Source organism: Scatophagus argus, chromosome 1 (assembly GCF_020382885.2).
Source record: "Scatophagus argus isolate fScaArg1 chromosome 1, fScaArg1.pri, whole genome shotgun sequence".
In the NCBI taxonomy this organism is placed as follows: Eukaryota; Metazoa; Chordata; class Actinopteri; family Scatophagidae; genus Scatophagus; species Scatophagus argus.
Genome location: NC_058493.1, coordinates 14766292 through 14791522, shown reverse-complemented (window position 1 = coordinate 14791522; position 25231 = coordinate 14766292). Strand labels below are relative to the sequence as shown.

Sequence of the window (25231 nt, the reverse complement as noted above, 5' to 3'; positions counted from 1 at the left end):
GGAACTTTGTGCTTTTCACAGACTCCACAGCAGTGCCATTGATGAAGAGTGGGATGTGTGATGGTTGTTTTTTCCTGAAGTCTACAGTTATTTCTTTTGTTTTGTTGACGTTGAGTGACAGGTTGTTCCTCTCACACCAGTTGATGAGTTGGTGTACCTCCTCCCTGTATGCTGAGTAATATCAATACACAATATCAATAACAGAAAATTATATTGAGTTTTTGTTTTTTCAAGTGCTGCTGTGTAAATTAATGCAGTTATTTTCCAAACTACATACACACTTAAATCAACCGAGCAGGGAACTTGTTCCAGTGAAACTGGTTATTGCACTATTCGTAACAAATAGGAATGGTCTATCCTACTTTAAATTTTATTAAATGTAGCCTATATTTGGGATTGTTTAAGGCCTAAATGTAAATAAAAATGCCTGCAACCCATAAAAAATATTCTGTAATGCCTCTTCCTGGTCATGAGTAGTGCATCAGGTCTGAAATGTCCCTGCCTGCTTATTTAAAAGAATAGTCCATGACCTGACCAGTTTGACACAATAGCAGTTTCACTTAAAAAAAAAAAAAAAAAAAAAAAAATTTGTTAGAATAAAAACTGTTGGTGCTAAATGTCCCAACTATTTCACAGATAGAATTACAATTAAAAATCAAACAGAACTATTAACCTACAAAATTTATATTAAAATCACCTCTTAAAATTTGAGGTCTAGTCCTTCTCTTCCATTTTTGTGATGTGAAACAGTCATTTAATGGAAAAAAATATTAAGTCACAATGATAACACAATAAAAAATTGAGACGTTTTATCAGTTTAACCATTTTTATTCTTATTTCTATAATACATAATGACCTTAAGAGGAAGAAGTCTTCCAAAAAACACAGACTGAGGTAATGTGGACAAATGATAAACACAGAAGTATAGGTATTTTTGTATCTTTTAGTTGGTCTGCTTTTATCTTCAAGTATGTGTTATGGTCCTCTGGGTCTTTTACTTTTTCCACTGCTGGTTTTCGTAGTCCCACTTGGAAGATATGCCCTGCACTGGGTTAATTCTCATGTCCAGCATCCTCTGGAGCTCCTTTGCTTTGTACTCAGGATCAAATGTGTGTGGGACAGGTCCATACACTGTAAAGACACAATACCAAATGTGTAAACTGATGGTCTAAATTATAGTGCATGCAAAAACTCTAGAAAATATGACAACTGCATTCATCTACATTGTATTATATTAAGGAAACAAACGTATCAGACTATATTAAACTTTTCAAATTTGCTGGCACGTAATTGCCAACATTGCCATGTTACTTTTTAAGAAGACATACCATACTTTCTCTGCCAGAGCACAATCAGGCCAGTGAAGCCAAATAAGAAGAATACACCTCCAAGTACAGACTTCCACTCTGATGATGCCTTGTTCATCTCAGCAAAGCTCTGTTTGAAGCTGATGCGGTACACTGAATATTGGGAACACACAAAATCTAGATTAAAATTGTAATAGATGAATAATGACTTTTGACCGACAAATATGGACATTAGAACATCTCAAAATAGCAGAATGCACTACAGTTGAGCCTTACATGCAATCTTCTCCTCATTAGAGAGTGCAGCCCAAGAGCCTCTCTCCTTCTCCTTCAGAGACTTCTGCTCTGCACTCAGGTTCTGCACATAGGAGATATCCGGGAGGGGACTATCCCGCCTGTCAAAGTAGGCAGGGAGCGTATAGTCCTCTACCTTAGCAACACCTGCAGGACGACACAGACTGACTCATTAGGTTTTACTGATGCATAGTGCCTTAATTTATGCCACCTTCATCTGTAATGTTAAGTGGATTTTAATACTAAATGTTTTACCCCTTTGTAACAATTCTGTTAAACACAGAGAAGAGCACCGCATACAGCCGTTTTCTTAGTCACTTGAATCCTCCCTTATGTCATCTACAGTATTTGTCAGCTTCTGACAATCTAACTATGAACATTGTCAAAATATTGATATATAGATTTTTTTGTTGCACAAAAACTGTTCCCTGGTTAAATTATTTTGAAATCTATACCACCATGGGGTTTAGTCATAAATTAATTAGTTTGCCAATAAAATTTACCACAGAACACATGAGAAGTTTGTTCCGAGGATTCGGTTGAGGATGTCCTCACCCATGAATCAACTGGCGTGAAAAGTGTACAAAACTTCCAGTCTTCGTTGACACATTTAATCCCTGTTAGGTTCTGCAAGCCCATGGGGGCCTGACATGCCTAGACTTAGTACTTCAGGCCAGGATTCAGGACAATTTATTTTTATTCAGTATTAATATTTTAGAGCATGACTGTCAGTGGCACACTTATATTTGAGGCCTACATCTGTCTTTGTGTTTTTTTGGGTGTCGGAGAAAGCATGTGACAGAGCGGTATATGATAACATGACACATAATAATTTGTATGTAGAATTTAGAGTTCTCAAAAGAAAAATAATATGTGGCACAAACCCAATCTACTACATTGGTACCCCCCCCCCCCCCCTGCCAAGAATAGATATGCTCATGTAATTTCAAGTCATACTCACCATGTCCTCCACGTACACAGACAGATGTGGTAATGGCACGCTTGCCCAGAAGGCTAAGGGCTCTGGTGGCCAGCATTCTGTGGAAAAACTCGGAGACGTTAGCAAACTCATTAAGCACAAAAAGACACAGATAAACAGAGCGGGCATGTTTGCACAACTTTCTAACAATTATTTTGATCTTTCTACATTTTTCCAATATTACAATGAAAGGTTACCCTATTTCTTCACACACACAAAAAAAAATATTAAGAATAAACAACCAACTTAACTGCAGACAGAGGTATTAGCATACTATGAGCTGGTCGCAGGTCTATAACATAGAGCGAATTCCGAGATTAACCCGACGTTTTAAATAATTAAAGAAATCATTTGATTTAAATCTCATTCACGAAGTGCATAAAAATAATCACGAACTATTCATTTACAAGTGCGCTGACTTGTTGATATTGAGATCCAAACCAAAGGTCTAGCGTCAGCAACAACTTCCTGTTAAGCTAACGTTAGCCTACATTGCAACACAAGGTCATAGCGCCCGGGTAAAAATAATCACAGCAATACTAGTTTATTTGAGACAATATTGTCCTTGTCATTTCTTCCCAACTGGCTGAGACCGCATTTACAAAAAGGTAACTGCAGACCATCGTAACACAAACGGTCTACGCAACATATCCGCATTCACGAATCTGAGACTAGAGAGGCTAACCACCGCTATGCGGTTTGTTAGCCGTCTTAGCTCCGATCCGCTCTGACAAAGTCATTGACACACGGTTGCTTATTTCTGTCAAAATTACCTATTCATCTTGGGCCATCACTTACACATGAATATGTATAGTATCATAATGCGAGTAACTGGTCAAGTATGATGTATTCCTATCGTCTAAAATAAAGTTGTTGTTAGAAATAGAATACAACCTACTTTCTTCTCCTCGCTCCCGTCCGCCGATGGTCTAAAGGGAAGTATGATTGTGAACGGAAATACGTAAGTCGTAAGTTGTTTTACGACATTTACGTTCTGGTTTACGGCACCACCGGTGGCGCTGATGCTACTACTACCACTACCACCAGAGAACGAGTGGAAGGTGGAAGTAAGATTAGCTCCTATGGGTAGATTTCCTGACGCCCATTAATCCTAATTCATCTAAAATAAAAAGACTTGTGATTTTGGATTACGTAAAGGTTACATGTACGCGTTCGAAGGCACAGCGTCTGTCTCATACTCTGGAAGTAAGGTGACTGTTGAAGTAGATATCTACTTTTGTTCGTGCATTATTTGTATCGTTAGCTAACGGTCTTTCCTCACCGTGTAGCCACTAAACTTCTCCGGCAGTTCTGTCTTTCCACCAGTTTCGCCGGTTTTTCTTATAAAAATGCCTATTCAGCTAACAAGTCAGGCGTACTGTAAAATGCTTTTACATGCTGCCAAGTATCCTCACTGTGCCGTTAATGGATTGCTGGTGGCAGAAAAAACGAAGGAAAAAAAGAAAGACAGCCACAGTGAGCCAATCTTGTGTGTGGACTGTGTTCCTCTGTTTCACGGTACTCTTGCTCTGGCACCAATGCTAGAAGTAGCTTTGACACTGGTAAGTAGCCGTCATGTAACATATACACTATACACATATTTACTGGGCAAACCTGGCCTAAACTAATGCAGTCTAGTACAACAGTCTTGCAAGACAAAAGTTCAGCTTTTGAAACTGCTCACAGGGGTTTTGATTCAGTAGGCTGTAGTGTGTGGTGGTGTTGATCTGTACTGCATTACACTAACAGGTGTTTTTAATTAATATTGTGTTCCCCCTATTTATACTGATGGGATAAGCATAAATTAGAACAGAGCAGACTTCCCTGACACCCAAACTACAGCTTTCAAAATAATAAAAAGTGATATAGTTTAATCAGCAGCTGTCTAAAGCCATATCAACAAAAAGGGAACATCACACTATACAGGACAGTTTTATATTGTATTCGTGTTAGCTATGTGAACCTAATAAATTGGAAATTTAGCATAGTTCTATGTCTGTTTTTTGCGCTCCTTTAAAATGAAATTGATTTTACTTCTTACTGTCCCATCCCAACTCAGATCGATACTTGGTGTAAAGAAAATAATTACATCATTGCTGGATATTACCAAGCCAATGAACGCACAAAGGATTCAAGGTACAGACAACAAAATGGACACTGATATGGTGCTGTTACAGGAAAACAGTCAGTTATAAATATACCCCAAAGTCCTCGGACTCTAATGCACAAAATATGTGGTTCTCTCCCTTCCAGACCTAACCAAGTTGCAGAAAAAGTGGCTGCCAGGATTTCTGAGAACTTCAGTGAAGCAGCAATTGTCATGGTAATAGTAAATCTTTTAGGCTGGTGTTAATACTAGTTTTACATGTTTTTGACCATTTACGTCAACATGCAACAAAATTCAGGTGCACCCAAGAATCGGGCTCAGTATAAAAAAAAAATACTCTAAGATAAATAAATAAATGCTCTCATTTCATTCAGACAAAATCTGCATTTTGTCATTCACGCAACCCACATTTCGTTTTTAACACACATTGTTGCCAGCATATGCAGTTAAAAAGTGAGATTAAAAAACAAATTGTTAAATATTACACATAGATATTATTCATAAATTACAAGTATTTCCACGTAAGTGGGGTGTACTTTCAGATTGGAGTTTAGTATGTGGTGTGTTTTAGCTGTTTATCTTACCTTCCAGGCACCCACTTGTTTTAGTTCAGTATAGTATTAAAAATCAACTTGCAAAGTTGGAAAATCTGAAATAAATCATTTGTCTCCCTTTTTTGCATCTACTTGCACCAACCCTAAAGACTTTGCCAAATAATTTGTGCTTGTTAACTGTTTTTCCATTCAGTGAGGATATTCCACCTGGATTGGTTACAAAAATAAACGGTTTATGCAAAATGGTATATCAATGATGTACAGACAAAATGAATACAATTGGCTGGCTTGAAGGTGAGCTGGTTAGCAGCATTGTAAAATATACAGAATTGGTGGCAATTTGTTTAAAACAGGCAAAACACTGGTCTGGTCCTGTAAAGATGTATAACAGGTCGGTCACAGTTACTTTTAATCTCTCTAGCAGATCATAGTCGTCACTGATTCCTTGTAATTTCCTTTCTTTCAGGTGGACAGCAGTAGATTAACCATTAGCTGTTTTGAGCCCATTGTGTTCATCTATGATCATCATGAAAACAAGTGGAAAAGCAGAGACATCACTACGTAAGTGTGTCTGTGTTAAGAGACATCTCACTGCAAGACTCATAAGAACTGTTTGTTTACCTCAATCGCGTTTAGCAGCAGTGTACATTGTAGTGATATGTTTTAGGTGTTTACTGCAAGTCTGACATTTTTGTTTGTCTGCCTTCCAGTGACTGTTTTGAGGACTGGAGTGAAGCACAGAGGATCACGTCTGCTCTGTTAGAGGGCAGGTCCTATGAGAATTTGATTGACTTCGACAATCACTTGGATGATCTAAGGAACGACTGGACCAACCCTGTGATTAACAAGTCCGTCCTGGATCTGTGCTAAAACCCTCGGTCAGGAGTACCCCGGACACGCACACACATAAACTGCTGCCCTTTCGGCATGCATGATGCTACTTGTCGTGTAGCACAGAGGTGCAAAAATGCTGAATGCATAGTTTTTGTTCCATCAAAAGGCCACCCCATACTCATGGAAACTTGTGTAGCGCTGAGCAGTTAAGCCAAAATCTGTCAAGGGCAAGCTCCATATGTGCACTACCGGCATGTGTCCACCTTTACAAGGTGAAGCTGAGGTGGTAAAGGCAGATATGTATTTTGAATGCAATTTAAGTGTTTGTTGTTTTTTTTTTGTCTGCTATGGTTTGTGTTAATTCGTAATAGTGTGCATTAAGTTAAATTCTAGAGTATTTGATCTATTTTTCCCCACTTAAATCAGTCAGTAGCAATACAGAGATCAAGTCCTAAATTATTAACAATGTCAGGTGATGATTGTACTGCTGAGATATGGTGTAAATATTTGGTCTTTGTAAAATTCCTAGTTTGTTTTAAGGCCTTAAAATAAAATTCACACCTGCCTGTTGGCTTTTGATTGCTGTTCTGGAAGGTTTGTTCAGAAATACAACATGCTGGATCAAATCACAGGATTGTGTGAATTTTGTTTCGGTTTTCAAGACAAGGCAAGAGTCTTTATTTTTCCGTAATACGACCACTCTAAATTTGACTATTTCAATGAACGGTGTGCAGGACTCAGTGGCATCTAGTGGTGAGGTTGCAGATTGTAGCCAACTGAATACAACTCTGTTGACCCCTCCTTTTTCAAGTGTTTAGGAGAACCTACAGTGGTCTTCGGGTAATGTAAAGACACAAAGGGCCCCCTCGAGGGCCATTGTTTGGTTTGCCTGTTCCGGGCTACTGTAGATCCATGGCAGTACAACATGAAAAGTCTGTGAAATAGGATCCGCTTCCTTTGTAGATATTAATGAATAATTCTAACGTAACAAAAAAAAAAGAAACATCGATGAAAACAATAATGAAAATTATATACCTACCCCCCTAAATCCTTCACACTGGTCCTTTCATAAGTGATGTTAAAAAAAAATTAAACCCTTAATAGGAGGGTACAGAACTATCGTTGTATTTGGGATTTGAATTGATCAGTAATGGCTAATTGCTTAACTGTTTGGACAGAACATTTTTTACCAAAATTTTATAAGCCGAATGTACAATGAAACCAACTTTTGAAATTTTCCCTGTCTTTGTCAGACTCTTCATTTAATAAATTGCTCAGTGTCTTACGCCTCTGCCTCAGACAGTTTAGGCTGATGAGGGCTTTAAAACTGTTGCCTGTCAACTTCAGGCCTGCAGCTTTTTTTGGCTTTTAATTTGGTATATCTTAAAATAGCTATTGAAGGTTGTATTAATTTGTGTCAGGGTCAAATGGTACTTTTATCCGCTCAGAAGAGGTGAAATGAAGAACGATTATCGGGAGATAATGTCTTTCTAATAACATGTACAGTGTGTAACTAACATGTTGAAATAGAAATACAGAAGAATAATGGTAACAAATACTGTACTTTAATAAAGCCATTGCAAAACTGCATTATTTCTTATTACTCCAGCAAAATCACAGGGATTGCACACACATACTTCAGATTTCATCACTGATGAATCATGAGGTTTACAAGCTAATCAGATTTAGACACTTTCTTATCTAACTAACTGCCCCAGATGTCATTTCCCGCCCTTACACAGAAGTGATGAATGATAATTCATGTTGCCCTGAAAAAAAAGAATCACATGCCTCTCTATTACTTGCCCCACTGCCCCTAATTGAAAATTCATCATGCAGTATGATCTTATTTCTGTATGCAGGCAGCTGTCATGCCACAACGCTAAGTATTGCACCCATTTTTCAGCCACTGACTAGTCCTTATGCTTACTGTCACCAGCCACTTACAGAAATGCAGTTATCTAAAGAGTCCTCTTTAGAGTATCAGTTAATTCTATGTAATCAATGCCTCATCTAATGGTCATTTTCATTACTTATATCCAAAGATTATTTCCCCTACTGAATTTGTTTCATTAAACATTACAAAACAATGTCAACATAACTTCCTTTGATCAACAGTCAAAGCTGATATTCTTGGTGTCCAAGTTAAAAAGCTTTGTGGCTGTAGTCTACACAGTTAAAAGCTTGTGTAATCAAATCATTTGCACTCTCATATACTGTTTACAGTATATTCTTAAACTCTCTGATAATCATTTATTACATTTAGGCTGTTAGCCACTTGTTTTACAAATTTTCAACCAAATGATATAAAATGTTGTACCAGTATCTATATATTTTATTTTTTCATCCACTTCCCATTTTTAACATTTAGTACATTGTAAATAAAATGTTATGTGATTTATGATAAATGCTGCGATCAAATTAACAAATCAAATACAAAAATATAAATACATGCACGTTTATAATCAATAATAAGTGTGTACCTATTTGTAATATTTTGTGTGTGGCAACTTCTACTTAAGTATCCTGAATATCTTAACACCTGCTGAATGCAGGCCTCTGCTCTGTCAAACCTCATCACCGATACAGAAACGCCAGTAAACCGTCACAGGAGTGTCAGTCCCGTTCTGGCCCATCGCATGGTGAATATTGCCACCTAGCGGCGGTTACCTGCAAACTGTTGCTGCTGTCACATGACCCACTTCTTGTTCCTTCCGGTCCGCGAGTTCTTACACTAATCCTGGCCAATCTTCAGACCTCATGATTGGTTAGGGTTGCCTTAACCTAAAAGCCCACCCAGCGAAGGTAACAAGTATTAGCCAATCAGAGACACAGTAGGACGGGCGGTTCTGTCGCCGTCCCACGAAAAGGAAATTGGTTTTCGGCACAGAAAAGACAAAAAACTTAAGGATTGGTCAGTGTCGTCATGTCCCACCGGCCTCTGGCGAGTCAGAAAACTGCCTGTGAACTACAATTTCTGTAAAGATTCAGACGCGCTACTTACTAGAGTTTATATACAAACACATACATGTTGTTTACAGTGAACATAACGCTACGAAGTGCTCAACGCGCGACGCGGACCCGCGTCTACTGTTGATGACGAGGATGTCTTATCCTACGTAGCTTTGAACTCATGAACTGACAACGCGGGAAACAATAGCCTGTAGATGTTACTGTGAACTTTTTGGACAACCAAATCTAGCCAAACTGAGCGCCATGGATTCCTCTGAGGTGGAGTTTCTCGCCGAGAAAGAGATAGTGAAGATAATACCAAATTTCAGTCTGGACAAGGTCTATTTGATCGGGGTAAGTACGACCGATTTGTCAGGACGGTACTTAGCACGGTCTAAAAATTGCGTTTGACTAGATGTGGCTCTGATAACTCGCGTAACGTTTGCAGTATTAATTAGCGGGTGCCAAACTCTCCAGTCAGATGTTGAGTTGTCATACATTAAGAATAAAAGTTTTCATATATACAGTATGTTGTATGGGTCAGCAGTGTCCGGGCAACGTCAGTATCATGAACTGTTAAGGCTAATGTTTTTGAATGCCAGTCAAGATGGGAGTCGGGTGGCTCTGACTACAATACTTTGCTTTTCCCCATACAATGTTTCTGTCTTCAGGGAGACCTGGGTCCCTTCAACCCAGGACTACCAGTTGATGTTCCTTTGTGGCTGGCCCTAAACCTGAAACAGAGACAGAAATGTAGAATTGTTCCTCCTGCGTGGATGGATGTTGGTATGTTTTACGGTTTTGCATGGTTGAATACTTTTAAGGTTACATTACTGCTGCAGAAATTACATTTATTTTAAAAGTCTTGTGCATCAATTTAACTCATTTAAACAAAACTTTCTCTGCGCCTAACATTATATCTGGATCGCAGAAACTTGAGATTCTCTATGAAAATGTGCAGTACATCTGTGTTTGAGTAATGATTACCCATATATATATATATAAATAATTTGGGACTATTTTGCCATGTTTGCTTTAGACTTACAGTGAAGATGGGATTACTGTGATCATTCAGAATCAGAATCAGGCAATACTATGAGATCATTTCTTTTTAACTAGCTATAAGTCAATCAGTCATAGCATTTGTATTGGTTTTATATTTACACTCAAAAATCAGCATGTTGAGTTCAATTTTAATTTATTCATTGTGTGTTGGTACCTTATGAGCCTAAGGGCAGAGATATTCTACATTTTTTCTTACAAAAACCCAACAACAACTCAGATCATCTCCCAGTACTTTGAGACGTCCCTTCCCTCTGTCTCCTGCTCACTGGTTCCTACTGAAGACATAAATCTAAAAATAAAATGGGTGACAGATTTATAGTTGGATTAAAAATAATAATAATTTCCTAAAACATTTGGCTATTTTTTTGGTAAACACAAACAGGAGTAAATGTGGAGTATATTCAGCTGTGCTAACATTTCAAGCAGTAAGGATGGTCTATGTGGGACTGTGTCAAAATAAACTAAAATGCTCACCAAAATTCAGGAACATGTCAGTCATTGGTGTGTTTTTTAATAGCATATGGACAGTTATGCAGGTCTAAGGCCTAGAGGTGACGCATCAGAGCTTGGCTGCACATGATTTATGTGTTTGTAGGATCAATTCATTGCTCAGGAAGATTATTGCCTGCCTTGTGATTTAAAGACTTCAGATTTTCTTTACGTTACATTCCTCCTTGCTGAGTCACAACACAAGGCCAGCAATGCAGAAAGAGAAAACCTGAGAATCTTAAGCACAAGACACTGACAATACTATGCTTGGAACCGATATGAGTGGCGTATCTGTTACAGATTGACGTTCATGCTGATTTCTCCCATCTGACAGCGTGGTTCAGTAAATAACTAAATCATTAGTTTTGACTCACCTGCTTTTGATGCTGTGCAGAGAAACTGGAGGAGATGCGAGACCTTGAGAGGAAAGAGGATGCCTTCACGCCCGTTCCCAGTCCTTACTACATGGAGCTGACCAAACTGCTACTGAACCAGTGAGTCATATGAGAAATCTCCATGCACAAATGGGCCTTTGTTGTGCTCTCAGTTTTTTGTAGTAATCATACTAATTAAACACTTGGTGAGAATTGTCTGTGTATATGACGCTGTAGCTTACATGATGGATTTGTGTGTCTCTGTAGCGCATCTGACAACATCCCTAAAGCCGATGAGATCCGCACACTGGTCAAAGACATCTGGGACACGCGTGTTGCCAAACTTCGCCTCTCCGCCGACAGCTTCATCAGTCAGATGGAGGCTCATGCCAAGGTACAGCTGATGACAAAAATCATACACTGAGCGTTTAGTTGCCACAGAGTGTTAAAGGTTATTGTACATCTGAAACAATTTGTCAAATAGCTGAATTGTCAGGTATGGATGTTGTGTAGAAACTCCAGAACAATTCCAGCATCTTGGAATTATTTTTGTGCTCCAAAGAGCATCATCGAGTGGCGAAAAATTCTGAACGTTCATTTGGTTAAGTTGAACCTTGGAGTGCTTTCATTGTTTCTTAATCAACAGGATTAACAGCCATGGTCACAGTTTACTGCAAAATGATTGGGATTATCCACTTATCCCATCATCTTGTGGCCCTGCTGTTTCCTGTTTTGCTGTTGTGTTAAAATCCAGCAGATATGAGCACAAATACCCATCAGTCAGTTGAGAAAGAAAGTTGTTTTCACTAGTTTACTTGTTCTGTGTGACACTCTGCTCCCTTCCCTCTATAGCTGGACAACCTGACTCTGATGGAGATCAACACCATACGTTCGTTTCTTCTCGACTCTCTGAACTGCATGTACAAACTACGTTCCAATCTGCTGCCTGCTTCCAGTAAGGGACAGTTCGCGGACTTTTGATCCACGAGATCCAGGCCTGTTGAACAGGATAATGACTGGGGTCTTAAACTGAGGTATGTTCTCACTCGCCCAGGCCTTCAAAAGACTGTTTTCCATGACATTGGATCCAGAAAATTTACGTTAATGGCTTATTGAAGCTAGTTAAGTTTTACACATAAACAGCATGTGGACTGTATATGTATCTGCTTTTTGAAATGTGTGTATATTTAACTTAATTTAGGATGCTCACTGTAGTATAAAACTTTCATTTTTGTGTATGTCAATAAGTGACAAAATAAATGTAACTGTGTCTCCATCTGGGTTTATTTTCCTACAATTTGAGATTCCTTTGTTTTTAAGTACCGGTACACGTATGATCTAGATGTTCTGCCCTCCCATCAAATTTTCCACCTGCCAGCACCCGCAAACAAAACAGAAGGTGACATTGGACATTTTTGAAATATTTTATTTTCTTTTTTGTCGGAAATCACAGCCATATATTCATAAATACCTAATTACTACATTCAACAAAGAATATATTACATTACAATGAATTCAAACAAGTACATTTTAAAAACAGGATTTCACAGCATCTAGACATCCTCCACTGAGTAATGGGGCTATTGCATGGGGGGCGTGCGTGGGTCGGAGACATGAGGAGGCTGGGTAAGGGGCTCACTGTACTGCACCTTCCTCCCCAGGTCGTTTGCAGCTTACCTCAGCATGCATGCTCCATCATAAACCGATAGACTGTACTGTTGGCTCTCTTGCTCTGTAACAATGATGGAGGACTCCGTATCCACGTGATGATCCTCTGAACTGGCTCGGGGCCTCACTTATAAAAAGGTGTCATAATGGATTTGGGTAAAGGAATTTGGTGTCGGTTCTTGACATGCACATATTTGAAAGGTGTGAGACATACAGTAGACGCTTTAATGTGAAGTCCCTGATCGCTGATGTTTTATTGTGAATGTCCGTCTTGTGGACTGAAACGCATTCACATGCTCCCAAATTCTTGAGGCACTTGTAATTAATATACTGTACGGAGGGGGAAGTTGTGCTTGCTTCCGTCTTTTTTTCCTAAATGAACTTTCTGCACATTTTCAAGGTTTATTAAGTGTTTGATATACTGAAATCCCCCCCACACATCAACAATTCTGCCACCGTAACTTGTGCATTTGTGGTAAAGCCTCTTAAACTTAAAGTAATGATCAATATACCTCTCAGACGGCCTTTGGAGTCTCCTATCACACCTACAACCATGAGGCCGAGGCAACACACGTTACAAGGTGAAAAGTCAGTGTAAAACCTGTGGCTGAATCTCGGGACAGGCAGAGGCTGTAAACAGATATGAGGGCGAGTAAATCTGATCTGATTTCATGCGCAGCAGGAAATGCCCAGTTTGAATCTATTTATGTGTGATTAAGTTATTACATCTTGGCAACTTTGGATAGTGAGGTCTTAAAAATGGGTAAATGCAGGAAGGAGATGAGTGGGGTCAAGGGTATTCAGCAGTGGAAGATGGCCATTCTGGGCTGAATGTTTGGCTACCTAATTGCAACTCAGTTTAAAACTAAGAAACCAAAATGCTACTGCTTTTCCTTTTGGCACTATATTCTCTAATGGCTGCTGATAAGGGCTTGATCTTGCATGGTGTTAACATAAAGCAAACCATCGTACTGTTTGAGTCCAATGCTATATCATGTCATACAAAGTGAAAGGTCCAAAGGGAGGATAAAGCATCAAGAACCAGTATCATCAGCTGGCGGTTTAAAGACTCTTCATGTCTTTACAAAATAATCAAGTACGTCAAGTGACCAAAGTAAAGGGGAAAAAAAATGTCACTGTGGATCTCAACTGGTTTCTGTATGAGAACATCACAAACTAACTTGTCATGCCGGCAGCAGTGAAGCTGATCAGAGGAGTTGTGGAAAGGGCCAATTCAAACAAAAAGACACATGTTGCTGTGAAGGGATGGGGACGAGAGAGCAGGAGACATGTCTCAGGACCTCTAAATAAGCTTTGCTGAGCTCAGAAGCCTCATGAGGTGGCTGTGGCTGGGTCTCAGCTACGCAGTGCCACGAGGGAGCGAGAGTAACAAGAGGAGTGTATCCTGTTCTCTCTCACTCTGTTTAATGTCTCAAAATGAGCTGTTCTGGCCAGCAGCAGTACAAACACTAAAAGCAAGGCTTTCTTTTCCAACCCAAAAAAGCATAAACATATAAAAATGGCAGGCTTTTTCTTTTAAAAGAACAATGATTAAAGTAATAAAAACATACAAAATTCTTTTAAGTCTTCATATTATATACAATACAAGGCTGAAGCACCTCTTAAAATTCTTATTCTCAAATTTTCTATTTCGAAATAAAACATTTCCTTAATTCTTTTCAAAAATGTGCATTTTCTAAGGTCTTCCCTAATTCGAACAGTTCTTTGTTGTAACACAGTACCACCAGGTAGTTCTTCAGCTTTTATTCTTAAGTGCATTTCCAGTTGAAAAGCTCATGGCCACTGTGATAAAATAATCAGTCCCAACTGGCCAGAAGCCTTTGGAGCGTTCAAGTCTCTTTGACGACACCCCTCCTGGAGTAGCTGCTCCCTCATTGGCAGGATTGTCTTTGTAGCTGTGGCGGCGAGGGGTGAAGGGACTGAACAATAGAGCAGCAGGGACTGAAGATTGTGTGAAAAGCAGGTGCGTGTGTGTATATTTGTGTGTGTTTGCGTTGATCTTCAGGTACTCCTGCCCCATACTCTCGCTGATCTCGGGTGGGGTGGGTGGGGTGGGTGGGGTGGGGGTGGGGTTGGCTACATTGGCACGCGTTAGTGGCTCGTGGCACAGTCCCTGGCTGGCCACAATCCAAAGACTGCCTGTCCTTCACTGTATGGTCCTGTATCATCCATCTATTCATTCACTCCATTCATTCATCCATTTATTCATTCTTTTTATCTAGCCAGCCATATTCTCCTTCTTGGAGCCATGTGGACCAGGCAATGAAAAATAAACTCTGGGTCTCAGTCCGAAAAGGAAGGTGGCCAGGGGCCTGGGGGCCATCAGGTTGGCGTGTCGGGGTCACCTGGGAGGGTAGCCCTTGTAATGGCCGCCTCTCGGCCAGGGCGCCTGGGGCAGCGTCAAACACTTCCTGAAGTGCTCCAGCTCTGCTTGTAGCTTCTCCCTTTCCACTGCCAGCTTCTGTCTCTGGGACATCAGCTCCTACACAACCAGGGTGTCAGAGAAGGAAGACATGAAATGTTAAGTTGACATAAAATCACAAAAAGAAGGGTCGGATTTCAGTTATATGACATCAAACCCCAATATGAGAATAATAAATGATGCACTGGGATTGGGGATACTGTGTGTTAGCATGATTTTCAATACTACTTCTCATTCTCACCTGACACTAAAAGAAGTCTGTGTGGAGATAGAAGGGACATGTGTAGGAGGTAGTAACTGATGAATCTGGCTGTGTGTCTTACCCCCATGCTATGAGACAGCTGCTCAGCAGTCAGACTGAGGTTGTAGTTCTGAGCTTCTAGTCTTCGACACTGGCTCTGCAACACTTGTCGCTCCAAACTTTGCTCTACAGGACAACATTGAATTAGAGAAAAAGGCGAAAGAAAAAAAGGAAAGAAATTATGCCTTTCAGAATCCACACCATGTGCTATCTCAAAAGCAGATGGTAATTTTCCACTACCACAGAGAAAACATGCTTCTTCTTATTTCTCTTTTTAATCAGATCTCTATTCAGTATAATCCTGATGTATTTTACATACAATTTGTAAGGGGAAGGATGAATAGCTCCCTCTAGTGATGAGAGGAGAGTACAACAAAAATCAAGTCTTCATTTGTAACCTGACTTCAGTCTATAATCAGTGGAAGAATTGCAATGAGATGTCTTCATCCTAATACAGCAGTGTTCAGTCACCACTGCTGTATTAGGATGAAGACATCTCATTGCTATTCTTCCACGAATAAAAGGAAAAGACTAATTAATAAAGCTATACAATGAGCGTTTGATGGATTTTGGAGAGGTAGGGGCTTTCAAACCCACATACAATATGGAGTAAAGAGCTGTAAAAATTGATTTTCAGCAGCAGCAGTATAATCACTACACATTCAGTGTGGCTGCTTACCTTCCACGTATTCCTGATAAGCTTCAAATACAGATTCAATCCCCTGCCACTTGGAAGCAGGAGCCTCCTCTTCCTCCTCATCCTCTTCCTCCTCAGAGTCATCTGGACCAGACAGGTCCTCCCGCGTCCCTGAGGCCTCTCGATGTAGGGGTGCAGAGAAGTGCTGCCCGTTGGGCTGTGGGTGAGGGTGGGAGAGCGGGTGGGGAAATGAATGTGCATTTGAGTGAGTTTGTGAGTGCGTTTGTGGTGGTCTGCTGGGGGCGCTCTGAAGCTCTGGAATGTTGTAGTGAACAGACGACTCCTGGAGTTGTGACGACTCCGACATCACTGTGGCTCCACCTAAGACAGGATGGGAGAGAAGGATTGTTATTTCATCCATTTTATTCATTTCAGTAGTGTTGAAAGGATTAGCTGATTAATCTGCATCTGCAAGCTGCTACTGCCATTATTGGTTGCTGTGCTTATTTTTATTTTCAATTAACCATTTGGTCAATAAGATGTCAGAAAACAGTAAGTAGTACCCATCACAATTTAACAAAGTCCAAATTGCTCGTTTTCTCTGTTCAACCGTCCAAAAGTCCAAGGATATTGGAGAGATCCAGAGATACGAGAGAATCCCAGGAAAACAAACAAATCTTTTTTTTGTTGCAATCAATCAACTTAAATGTATCAACATTGACAACAGATTAATCAGTTCAGTTTTTATCAAAATCAAAAATACTGAACATTTGCTGGTTCCAGCTTCTCCAAAGTGCAAATGTGCTGTTTTTTTATGTTTTGGACTTTGTATGACAAAGCATACAATTTGAGGACGTAACCCTGGGAAAGCTGAGGGGCATTTTTCGCTTCTTCCTGATATTTTACGGCTAAATGATTAACTGATCAGACAAACCTCTATCACTGTGACTTGTGTGGCTTACTTTTGTGTTTTTGTAGTGCCTTCTGAGTGGACTGAAGCACAGATTCGTGAAACTGCTGGGCAAATTCCTCCGGGGTGAAGCTGTCCCAAGGTTTGGTGCGTCCATTGATGCTGTGAAGCCCCTCTTTAGCCTGCAGGGGGAGTGGGGGCCGCAAGCTGTTCAGCAGGCTGGAGCTCTTCTTAGAGAGCGGTGCCTCACTGGGCCCCCGGGCCTTGTCTGGATAGACAGCTGGAGAAGGGGGTTTCTTTGGTCTTAATGTGTCCCCAAGGGGTTTTGGATGTCCATTGGGGGACGCTGGGCAATGTGAGGAGGGGCTATGGGGTCTGACACTGTGGTGGTCTTCTGATTCAGAGGGAGGTGGCGCAAATGCAGAATCTGCAATCATTTGAACATGGGTTTAGTCATGATGAGGTCAAGATCCACATTACAACAGATGGAATGATGCAATTATAAATTAAAGCTACTTTAGATGCATCTCCCATCCACATACATTAAACAAGTGAACAAATGCCACTCTAACCCCATGCACGTTTTTGTTCATTAACAAGAGTCTCACCAGAATTCTGTGCTGGAGGGCTCTTACACAGCGGATGTGGGGCGTGTCTGATGGTGTCCAAGGTTATGCTTTTTTCTTTAATGGCTTGAAGCAGCTCCACCACCCTTTCATTATCTGAGAGACGGAGGAAAAAAAAAGAAAAACAAAATGTCTAAATCTTTTTATCTTTAGAGGATTTCTCCCCTCTGTGTCTTATTCAAAATTTCATAAGCACTTATTTCTCCAAGTATGTGTGTGTGTGTAGTGTGGCCTGACAGCGTGGGATGCCGTGCACTGCCATCTGTAGGCAGCAGACAGTAAATCAAGAGGATTAGATGAGGATCACTATAAGCCCACTGCTGCCACTCCCAATTCCTCATCAGTATATGTGTGTGTGTATATGTGTGTGTGTTACTGCAACAGAACCTTGACACAAGTCCCTCTCTCTAACTAGGGCAATGTAAAGCATTACATTATGCATTCGCTGTCTAATATATGCTACATATAATATATGGGTTTCAGGTTGACATGTTCATTGTTTGACCCTTTTATGATTTCCTCCAAGGCTCCAGCAAACGTGTTAATGAGAACGCAGCACATGTAAAGCAGGCAGAGCTTAGCTGAAGTGAAGCGTCAGCAAGCTGTACAGCCAGCTGGGAACGACTTCTACTTTCTAAAAGATAAATGAGCGTGCAATCGGTCTTCTCCTTCTTTACTCTGCTTAACTGAGATGTCAAAGAGGATAGACATGATATGAGTAATGGATGTTTGTATGCCATGTTATGGGCACTGGGTCATTTCAGTGATGCTTGCCAAAGAACACTGACAATGTTCAAGTATTTATCAATGACAGTAAAAACTATTTCCTTCACTTAATTTTGAGACTTTTTTTTTTATTTTGACAAAAAGTGAGCTGTTGTTTATTTAAGTGAGAATAGCTAAGAAGCATTGCTACACGCTAACTAATGTCATTCTTGAAACATAATTATACAAAATGTTCAGTAAGCACTGCTAAAGACCCATAATTAAAGTCGCTGTGACAGAATCCCCCATATATGTATGTATGTATATATTTACCAAAGGGTATTAGAGTAGCATTAAACATGACTAAGTGAATTAAAAGGGTGGAGTACAGTACTTGCTACACAGACTGGGCTTAATCTGTGTATTACATTAGATGCTCTTACCTCTCCTCTGCTGTATCGTGACGTGGGACAGTCTAAACATGGTGAGGAACCGCTTCTTATCCTCCAGCTCTGGTGCTTGGTCCATTTCTTCAGGGGTGAAACGCGTGCTGAGTTGGGGAGGAGGCGGAGGAGTGCGTTTCGAGTGCGATACAGGTGGTGAGGGGCTGCGCTCCCTGAGCATCCTCCTCCTCTTCCTTCTCTTTTGCTGCACCAGCTCATCCCGTCGGCCCACTGTGGTCAGACCAAACACTCCCAGAAAGTCCAATTTCTGTGCCAAGAGGGAAAAAAAATACATAAAATATCTTATCACGAGTGCTTTGTGAGCCTGCTTCAAGGAAAGCACAGAAAGCATATGTGTTGGCAGGTGTTTTACCTCTGTGGAGTCATCCAATTTGAGTGGGGGCTGCTCTGCTACTCTCCTGAGATGGGCTCTCACCTCCTCCTCATCACTCTCATCATATGAATCATCCAGCTCATAGTAGTAACCTGCAGCAAACAAAGAGGTCACCACTGACACCACACTTTTCAAGTCCTCTAATGAAAAAAAGGGCTGTTGCATAAAACAAGATATAATCTATGTTTCATGTTACCAGGTGTAGTGCAACAGCATGGTGAGTACCTTTCTCTCTGGCCTCCCTTCTCCTCTTCTCCTCCAGGTCCAGCTTGCTAATGGGTCTTCGGTGCTGCTGAAGGGACTCGTCATAGATCAGCATTGTGTCTGGAACCATCCCCAGTGTGGCTACCTGTCCCATCCCTGGCCCAGTGACAATTCCCAGCCCTTGTCCATGTCTACTGTGTCCCAGGTGTCCCTGGAGGCTCTTCAGCCCAGTATTGCTTTTCACAGCTCCGTCCAATTCATACTGGCTGGGCAGAGACAGTGATGCCCTCTGCTGGCTGAAGAAGGACTGAGTGGATTTCTCCAGATCAGCAAGGAACGTGCTGGGCTCTGGTAAACCCGGGGGACCTCTCAGTGGGGGATATTTATCCATTGCTCCCCCTTCTCTTCTTCGTGCTCCGTCATCGTATTTCAAGGGCCCTGGGGGCAGCCGACTGAGCTCATAGTGTCCCATCCCTGAGGGCTCGTGGTTACGTTTGGACTCTGAGGCTGTCTCTATGAGAGATGCAGGGTTCCACAGTGTGGTGGGAGGAGGTGGGTGGTGTTCACGTGGTAGCTGAGGAGGTTTTGGTGAGATGAGTGGTGGAGGGGCACCTAAGTGTGGGTGGAGGTCCCGGCTTCCCGGTTCATGATGATTTGGTATGGATCTGTAAGGATACAATGGAACAGGGGTTGTGTTTATCTGTCAGAAATGCAGTACAATGCTCACATCTCCTCTGAAACTGATTAATAGTGTTTTCCGACCACACATGCAGCACAGAGACACACCATACTGCTCATATGCCTTGCCTATTTCCCTTCATTCCTGTCAGTATGTCTGTGAGCTGGTGTATCTGTGCAAAACAGTGTTATCAAGCCCAGACAGAGTAGCCCAGAGCAGAGTGAGGATGTAGCCAAGGCACACAATGTCCTCCAGATATACAGGCTTGTTTTTGATCTGTTGGGTCCTTGTAGTGTGGCATGCGTACACACACATGCACAGGGATGGAGCTAAGTCAGAGGGTGGCCCACTGAAGAAGAGGCCAGGGGAAATGTTCTCCTGACAGGCAGACAGAGGAGAAAATGACTGACACGGGAAGGGTAAGGAGAACAATGCATTGTTAGAAACTGAATCATACTCAGTGATGTGAGAAAAAGAAGAAGAATCTTTCTGTAAAGGGAGAACAAGTGTGAAACGATACACTTGAAAAGGAGGAAAAGGAACCGTTGCAGTGGTGAAGAAAGAAAGGCAGATGGCTGATGGACACTGTCTCAAGCGTCTTTCCAAATCAAAGCTGGCAGGAGTGCACACTGCATGACCAGTCAAATTATCTGTGCCTCCTGTTTGTGTTTGCATTTCTGTGTGTGAGCAAATGTGTGTATTATCTGCAATCTGCAGCCTGTGAGCTGTGATTTTGTGATTGTACTGTAGGTTTACTGATAGCAGATGTGTGTATCTGTCCTGTCCTACCAGTTCAGCATTAACCACAAGCTCACCTCTGAATCACACACAACAACACAAACACGGTCACGATAACAAAGGAGGGTAAGTTGGGGGCTTACGTTGTGCAAGGTTGAGAGGATTAGCTGAGAATTAGTCTTTGTGTATCTTAGACATCCCATTCACTGCCTGTTTGAATCCCTGCCCAATATTTACGAAACAGCAGTCATCAGAACCCCACTTTACACCTTACATCAACACCTAAACAGCATGTTTGGCTACATGTTGGCCCTGGAAGGAAGCATGGACAGAAATAGAGTAGAAGTGATGCTTCTGACAGGGTTTATCTTTTTTCCAGTCATGCTTGAAAACAAACTTCTAAAGCCTGCCAGCTTCTGAGGCTTCAAAACACAGACACAACTTTCCCTATCAGGCTAGCAGAAACAGACAGCCAACCACCCCAAAAATAGTGTTTTCCACTGAAAGTATGCATGTGTTTTTGGTGTCACAGAGACCCCAGTACTGCTCTATCAAGCATCACGGGCAAAACTACTCTGCATTCACCAAGTCATGCAGAAACAAACACCTCGATGATATGTGCTTAAAAATGAAATGGGTTTGAAATTTCTGCGCACGTTGGCTGTGTTGCAATGACTTCAGCCTTGTGAATGTTGTCTCACCTGTGCGAGTCTGTCCTGTGATCTGGTGTGTCACCTGGCCGACCCAAATCCAGGTGCTGCTCCAGAACCTGCTGGCGGAATTCAGACACCTGGTACTGACGATCCTCTTTCTCCTGCCGCAGCTTGCGCTGCCGCGCCACCCACCGCTCCTCCTCATTGGTCCTCTGAGCAATCATTGAGGCCGAGAGCCCCGGCCCTACAGCACTGGGCCCAATGTAGAGGCCGTGGCCTGAGATTAGACCAGGGACAGGATGATGTGATTGGACCATTGAAGAGTGGAGTCCTGGCGGGACAGGTTTGGGAGCTGGAGGGGTGGGCTCTTTGGTTTTATCTGCGAAGGGAGAAAGGTCAGCGTAAACATTTTAACATTAGGGCTGCAACCAATCATTATGATTATTTGGTCTGCAAAATGTCAGAAAGTAGTAATCAAAATCCATCACACGTGGAACACAAGGTGACGTCTTCAAAATGCTTGTTTTGTCTGACCAACAATGAAACCTAAAAATATTCAGTTTACCATCACAAAGTAGTAAGAAATCTGTAAATGCCTACACGTGAGAAGCTGCAACTGAGGAGTTTTAATCACATAGCTTAAAACATGACTTAAACCTAAGACAAACTATCTTCAATGGTTTCAGAGAATTTTTCTTTCAAAGGACTGTTTCAGCTGTTGGTGCGAAGTGTTGATGGGGACAAAAGTTTTCAAGCAGTACGATTTTAGCTTAAGGAGGCTACGCGGGCAGCAGGGACACATACCAGCCCGATTAGGGGTGAGTCTCTCAGGCTTGTTTCGGTCCTCCTGCCCCCTCATGGCATGGAGCTCGGCCAGATAGTGGCTCTCCATGGCCTTGGACGCCTGCAGCTCCTTCTCCCTCAGTGCTCTCTCCTTCTGCCTCTCCAGTTCCTTCTCCCTTTCTCTCTCCTTCTCTCGTTCTCGCTCGCGCTCCCTCTCTCTCTCGCGCTCCCTCTCCCTCTCCAGTTCCTTTTCCCGCTCTCTCTCCCGCTCTCGTTCTCGCTCCCGCTCTTTTTCTCTCTCCACCTCACGCTCCCTCTCTTTTTCGCGCTCGCGCTCTCGTTCACGCTCCCGTTCGCGCTCCCTCTCCCTCTGCCGCAGCTCATCCTCCAGCTGAAGCCTGTAAAGCAATGTGAAAAGGGAAACAGAAGAGGGAAGGTCAGTGAAATCAGAACGGATGGTCGGTGATCACAGCACACTGCTGAGATCTACTGTGTGCATGTACTTGTGACTGTACCTATGGGTGAAGTAAGGACACTTTACCTCTCTGCAGACTGCAGTGCTGACAGTGAAGGGTGCGTGAAATCTCCCGGGTAGCGGACCCCTGGTAGGTGCATGTGAACAGCAGAGGGATGGATGGGGGGTAACGCTCCCCCTGCTGGCAATGAATAGAAAGGTGATCTCAAAGCAGAGAGGCAGAAGGGGTCATCCATCCTGGCAGATAAGGATTGTGATAACAAAAAGAAAAGGAAGAAAGAGAAAGAGAAAGAGAAAGAGTCAGTCTCCTCATGTGACAGTGCAGCATTCACTTTCATTAACCTGTGTGCCTCCCAAAGAAGCAACATCACAGGGCCCTCCATCTTTCAAGAAAGCAGCAGTGTCTGTCAGCTAACCTCAATCACCACATCGCACAGCTAGAAAGAGACTGCGCTGTGTGCTGATGCACAACTGTGTGCTGTTGTGTATGTGTGTGACATGCACTGCTCATCCGCTCATTAAATCCATTACAGTGCAGCGTGTGATGGGTGCTGCAGTCTTCTGATCTCACTGGGTTGACAGACCATGGGGACGCAGCCTGTGTGATGGCCCAAAGCAAGCGGGGTCCTTCACAACACACACACAGACCACACGATCATATACATGTAAAATTAATGTATTTTAAAAAATAAATCATGATTTTCTTCTGATGGTGTTTTCTCTGTATGACAGACAAATGGGAGTGTTGTGAGAGCAGGATTCATCTTATCCCATATGTGAAAACATCTCAGGGATTCTTTTCTGGTAATTTCTCAAAAGTCATGTATGTGTGTTTGCTTTATAGTGCAAAAAATATCAGAGACACACAGACATTTTGGAAAACAGTCAAACAAGTCTAGTGCTTTTTTTAAATGAAGAACTGCACTGTAATTTGGCAAGCAATAAAGCATCATTACATCAGCTCTAAGGGTTGTAAATGGTATTACTGCAGCCTTTGGCAAAAAAGTGATGTTTATCCATCTTAAAAAAATCTCTTCAATGCATTTTGACACAGCTGACCAGGATGTTTTCAAATAGAGGCTTCCAGGCAGCAACCTGACATATGGTGCATTATATATAGCTAATTCCAATATGATAGACTCTGCTCTTACATGTTGCAAACAGGTACCGAAATACAAGAATGTAATTGTTTCATTTTTGTTCATTTGTAATGCCATCTGTCTTGTATACACAAAAAAGAACATAAAAAAATACTTTACCTCTGGGAACATGAATTCAAGGTCAGCTATACGCTAATGCATTTACTGCTGAGTCTAAGCAGTACTGATACTTAGTTCAGCCATGTGCACAGGTTTGCACAATTTGCTCTCAGAGGAAATGGTTGCCAAGTCAACAAAACAAATTAACAGAGAGGCTTACCTGTATGGCGTGAAGGAAGGATGGGGCAGGTAGCTCGGGTGGTAGTAGGCAGCTGCAGCAGCTGCCGTGGCAGGGTCCAGGCCCAAAGGCAAGGAAGGCATGCGGAGGGCATCCTCAGTCGTGGCATAGGGCCGGAAACCACGGAGGTACTCTTCTGGTACGGGACCAGGGGGTACTGCATTAGGCAACTGTCTGGGCAGACTGAAAGGAACAGAAGGGGAGGGTGTACACACCAGAAAAGCCATGGTTAGTTTGTTGCTGCTTGTTGCAGCTGCATATTCCAGTGAGTATGGCAAGCCCATGAATTAGCGTGTATTAACTTTTACACTGAAAACGGGCAGAGCAGTGTGCGACTCACTTAAGGGGCTGGAAACGTGAGTCTTGCATGACAGCACTGGGGGTAAGACCAAAGGCATAGGGGTTTCCCAGGAGGTGCGCAGGGACTGAGGGGCCACCCTTTTCCTGGGGGAGGGTCCCCTCTGCGCCCAGACGTTCCCTGCTGGCCCCACGAGGCACCGAGTCAGCCTGGAAAGAGATACAGAGAAAGAGAGTCTTAGTCATTGTTCACGAGGACCTGTGACCGTCATGGCTGTCAGTGCTCATGAAGTCCATCCCGTGAGGGGAGAGACAGGGGAAGAATAGGCCTGTTTATGGTGCAGCAGCCTCCCTCACTCTCCCCCTCACCTCAAGCACTTTTATCCAGTTTCTCACACAAACCACCTCCTTGTAAAAAATAGACGGAACAACATTTCTCCAAGGGGAATATACGTTAAAACAAAGGAAAGAGGCAGAGAGTGGCAAAAAAAAGGGCCTTTAATTGTATACGAGAGATGTCATTCTTTTGATCAATGAGGATGCGGTAATGGTAGATGTACAACAGCAGTGCTTCTACGGAGCTGATAACTTTGATCTTGGCAAAGTGTGTGTGTGTGCGCACATATAACTTACACACTGTAACTTCAACAGGGATAAGAACAAAGTCCAAAAAGCAACATCCCTCTACCTCTCTTTCCTCTTCTCTTTCACCTCCCTCTCTCCCTTTGGCAGCAAGCCTGGTCTCACTTATCCGATCCCACAACAAACACAAATACGCACTCAGCAAGCACATACACCATTTCAAAGCTACAAAGGCATCCCGCTGTGGGAGTGGGAGTGCGTTTTCTAAAGCTTTGGTTTCCCTCTGCTGTTGCAGAACAGA

At 42.1% G+C, this 25231-nt stretch overlaps 5 protein-coding genes across 12 annotated transcripts in view; 3 read left to right on the top strand and 2 right to left on the bottom strand.

Annotated features, from left to right (window-relative positions):
• Positions 1 to 25231, top strand: part of LOC124064477 — a 956368-nt gene that overhangs the window by 331027 nt on the left and 600110 nt on the right. The gene's annotated exons all lie outside the window — the stretch shown is intronic.
• Positions 813 to 3601, bottom strand: LOC124057356. Of its 2 annotated transcripts, none has more exons than XM_046385496.1 (5): positions 3479 to 3601; positions 2563 to 2639; positions 1584 to 1748; positions 1329 to 1460; positions 813 to 1131 (listed from the first exon to the last, which is right to left on the bottom strand). In XM_046385496.1, the coding sequence occupies exons 2-5, from the start codon at positions 2636 to 2638 to the stop codon at positions 995 to 997; spliced, it is 510 nt and encodes a 169-aa protein (XP_046241452.1). In that variant the 5' UTR covers position 2639; positions 3479 to 3601; the 3' UTR covers positions 813 to 994. The 2 variants fall into 2 exon arrangements, with proteins under 2 accessions (XP_046241452.1, XP_046241460.1); XM_046385504.1 differs by having other exon boundaries at positions 3475 to 3508.
• Positions 3648 to 7360, top strand: emc8 (ER membrane protein complex subunit 8). 2 transcript variants are annotated; one of them, XM_046385438.1, is made up of 6 exons: positions 3648 to 3786; positions 4024 to 4142; positions 4640 to 4716; positions 4834 to 4903; positions 5708 to 5802; positions 5952 to 7360. In XM_046385438.1, the coding sequence occupies exons 1-6, from the start codon at positions 3744 to 3746 to the stop codon at positions 6109 to 6111; spliced, it is 564 nt and encodes a 187-aa protein (XP_046241394.1). In that variant the 5' UTR covers positions 3648 to 3743; the 3' UTR covers positions 6112 to 7360. The 2 variants fall into 2 exon arrangements, with proteins under 2 accessions (XP_046241394.1, XP_046241384.1); XM_046385428.1 differs by having other exon boundaries at positions 3746 to 4142.
• gins2 (GINS complex subunit 2) lies at positions 8954 to 12231 on the top strand. The gene is made up of 5 exons (XM_046385454.1): positions 8954 to 9381; positions 9699 to 9813; positions 10976 to 11075; positions 11223 to 11349; positions 11808 to 12231. The coding sequence occupies exons 1-5, from the start codon at positions 9292 to 9294 to the stop codon at positions 11934 to 11936; spliced, it is 561 nt and encodes a 186-aa protein (XP_046241410.1). The 5' UTR covers positions 8954 to 9291; the 3' UTR covers positions 11937 to 12231.
• gse1b (Gse1 coiled-coil protein b) overlaps positions 12366 to 25231 on the bottom strand; it is a 157293-nt gene continuing 144427 nt past the window's right edge. For all 6 annotated transcript variants that reach the window (XM_046385073.1, XM_046385063.1, XM_046385092.1 and 3 more), the window contains 13 exons: positions 24392 to 24558; positions 24034 to 24234; positions 22681 to 22851; positions 22161 to 22537; positions 21405 to 21735; positions 19308 to 19951; positions 19062 to 19174; positions 18689 to 18956; positions 17523 to 17636; positions 16967 to 17341; positions 16047 to 16385; positions 15390 to 15493; positions 12366 to 15126 (listed from right to left, as the gene is read on the bottom strand). In XM_046385073.1, coding sequence (XP_046241029.1) covers positions 14986 to 15126; positions 15390 to 15493; positions 16047 to 16385; positions 16967 to 17341; positions 17523 to 17636; positions 18689 to 18956; positions 19062 to 19174; positions 19308 to 19951; positions 21405 to 21735; positions 22161 to 22537; positions 22681 to 22851; positions 24034 to 24234; positions 24392 to 24558 — 3345 coding nt within the window. In that variant the 3' untranslated portion in view covers positions 12366 to 14985. The remainder of the gene's footprint in view (positions 15127 to 15389; positions 15494 to 16046; positions 16386 to 16966; positions 17342 to 17522; positions 17637 to 18688; positions 18957 to 19061; positions 19175 to 19307; positions 19952 to 21404; positions 21736 to 22160; positions 22538 to 22680; positions 22852 to 24033; positions 24235 to 24391; positions 24559 to 25231) is intronic.

What these genes read in the sequence shown, in the direction of transcription:
- LOC124057356 (XM_046385496.1), bottom strand. Translation starts at nt 2,638, where the DNA reads ATGCTGGCCACCAGAGCCCTTAGCCTTCTGGGCAAGCGTGCCATTACC. An exon ending in TAATGAGGAGAAGATTGCAT is followed by an intron (nt 1,461 to 1,583) that starts GTAAGGCTCAAC and finishes CCCAATATTCAG; the next exon opens with TGTACCGCATCAGCTTCAAA. An exon ending in GCTCTGGCAGAGAAAGTATG is followed by an intron (nt 1,132 to 1,328) that starts GTATGTCTTCTT and finishes GTGTCTTTACAG; the next exon opens with TGTATGGACCTGTCCCACAC.
- emc8 (XM_046385428.1), top strand. Translation starts at nt 3,930, where the DNA reads ATGCCTATTCAGCTAACAAGTCAGGCGTACTGTAAAATGCTTTTACAT. An exon ending in GAACGCACAAAGGATTCAAG is followed by an intron (nt 4,717 to 4,833) that starts GTACAGACAACA and finishes TCTCCCTTCCAG; the next exon opens with ACCTAACCAAGTTGCAGAAA. An exon ending in AAAAGCAGAGACATCACTAC is followed by an intron (nt 5,803 to 5,951) that starts GTAAGTGTGTCT and finishes TCTGCCTTCCAG; the next exon opens with TGACTGTTTTGAGGACTGGA.
- gins2 (XM_046385454.1), top strand. Translation starts at nt 9,292, where the DNA reads ATGGATTCCTCTGAGGTGGAGTTTCTCGCCGAGAAAGAGATAGTGAAG. An exon ending in ACAAGGTCTATTTGATCGGG is followed by an intron (nt 9,382 to 9,698) that starts GTAAGTACGACC and finishes TTCTGTCTTCAG; the next exon opens with GGAGACCTGGGTCCCTTCAA. An exon ending in ACCAAACTGCTACTGAACCA is followed by an intron (nt 11,076 to 11,222) that starts GTGAGTCATATG and finishes GTGTCTCTGTAG; the next exon opens with CGCATCTGACAACATCCCTA.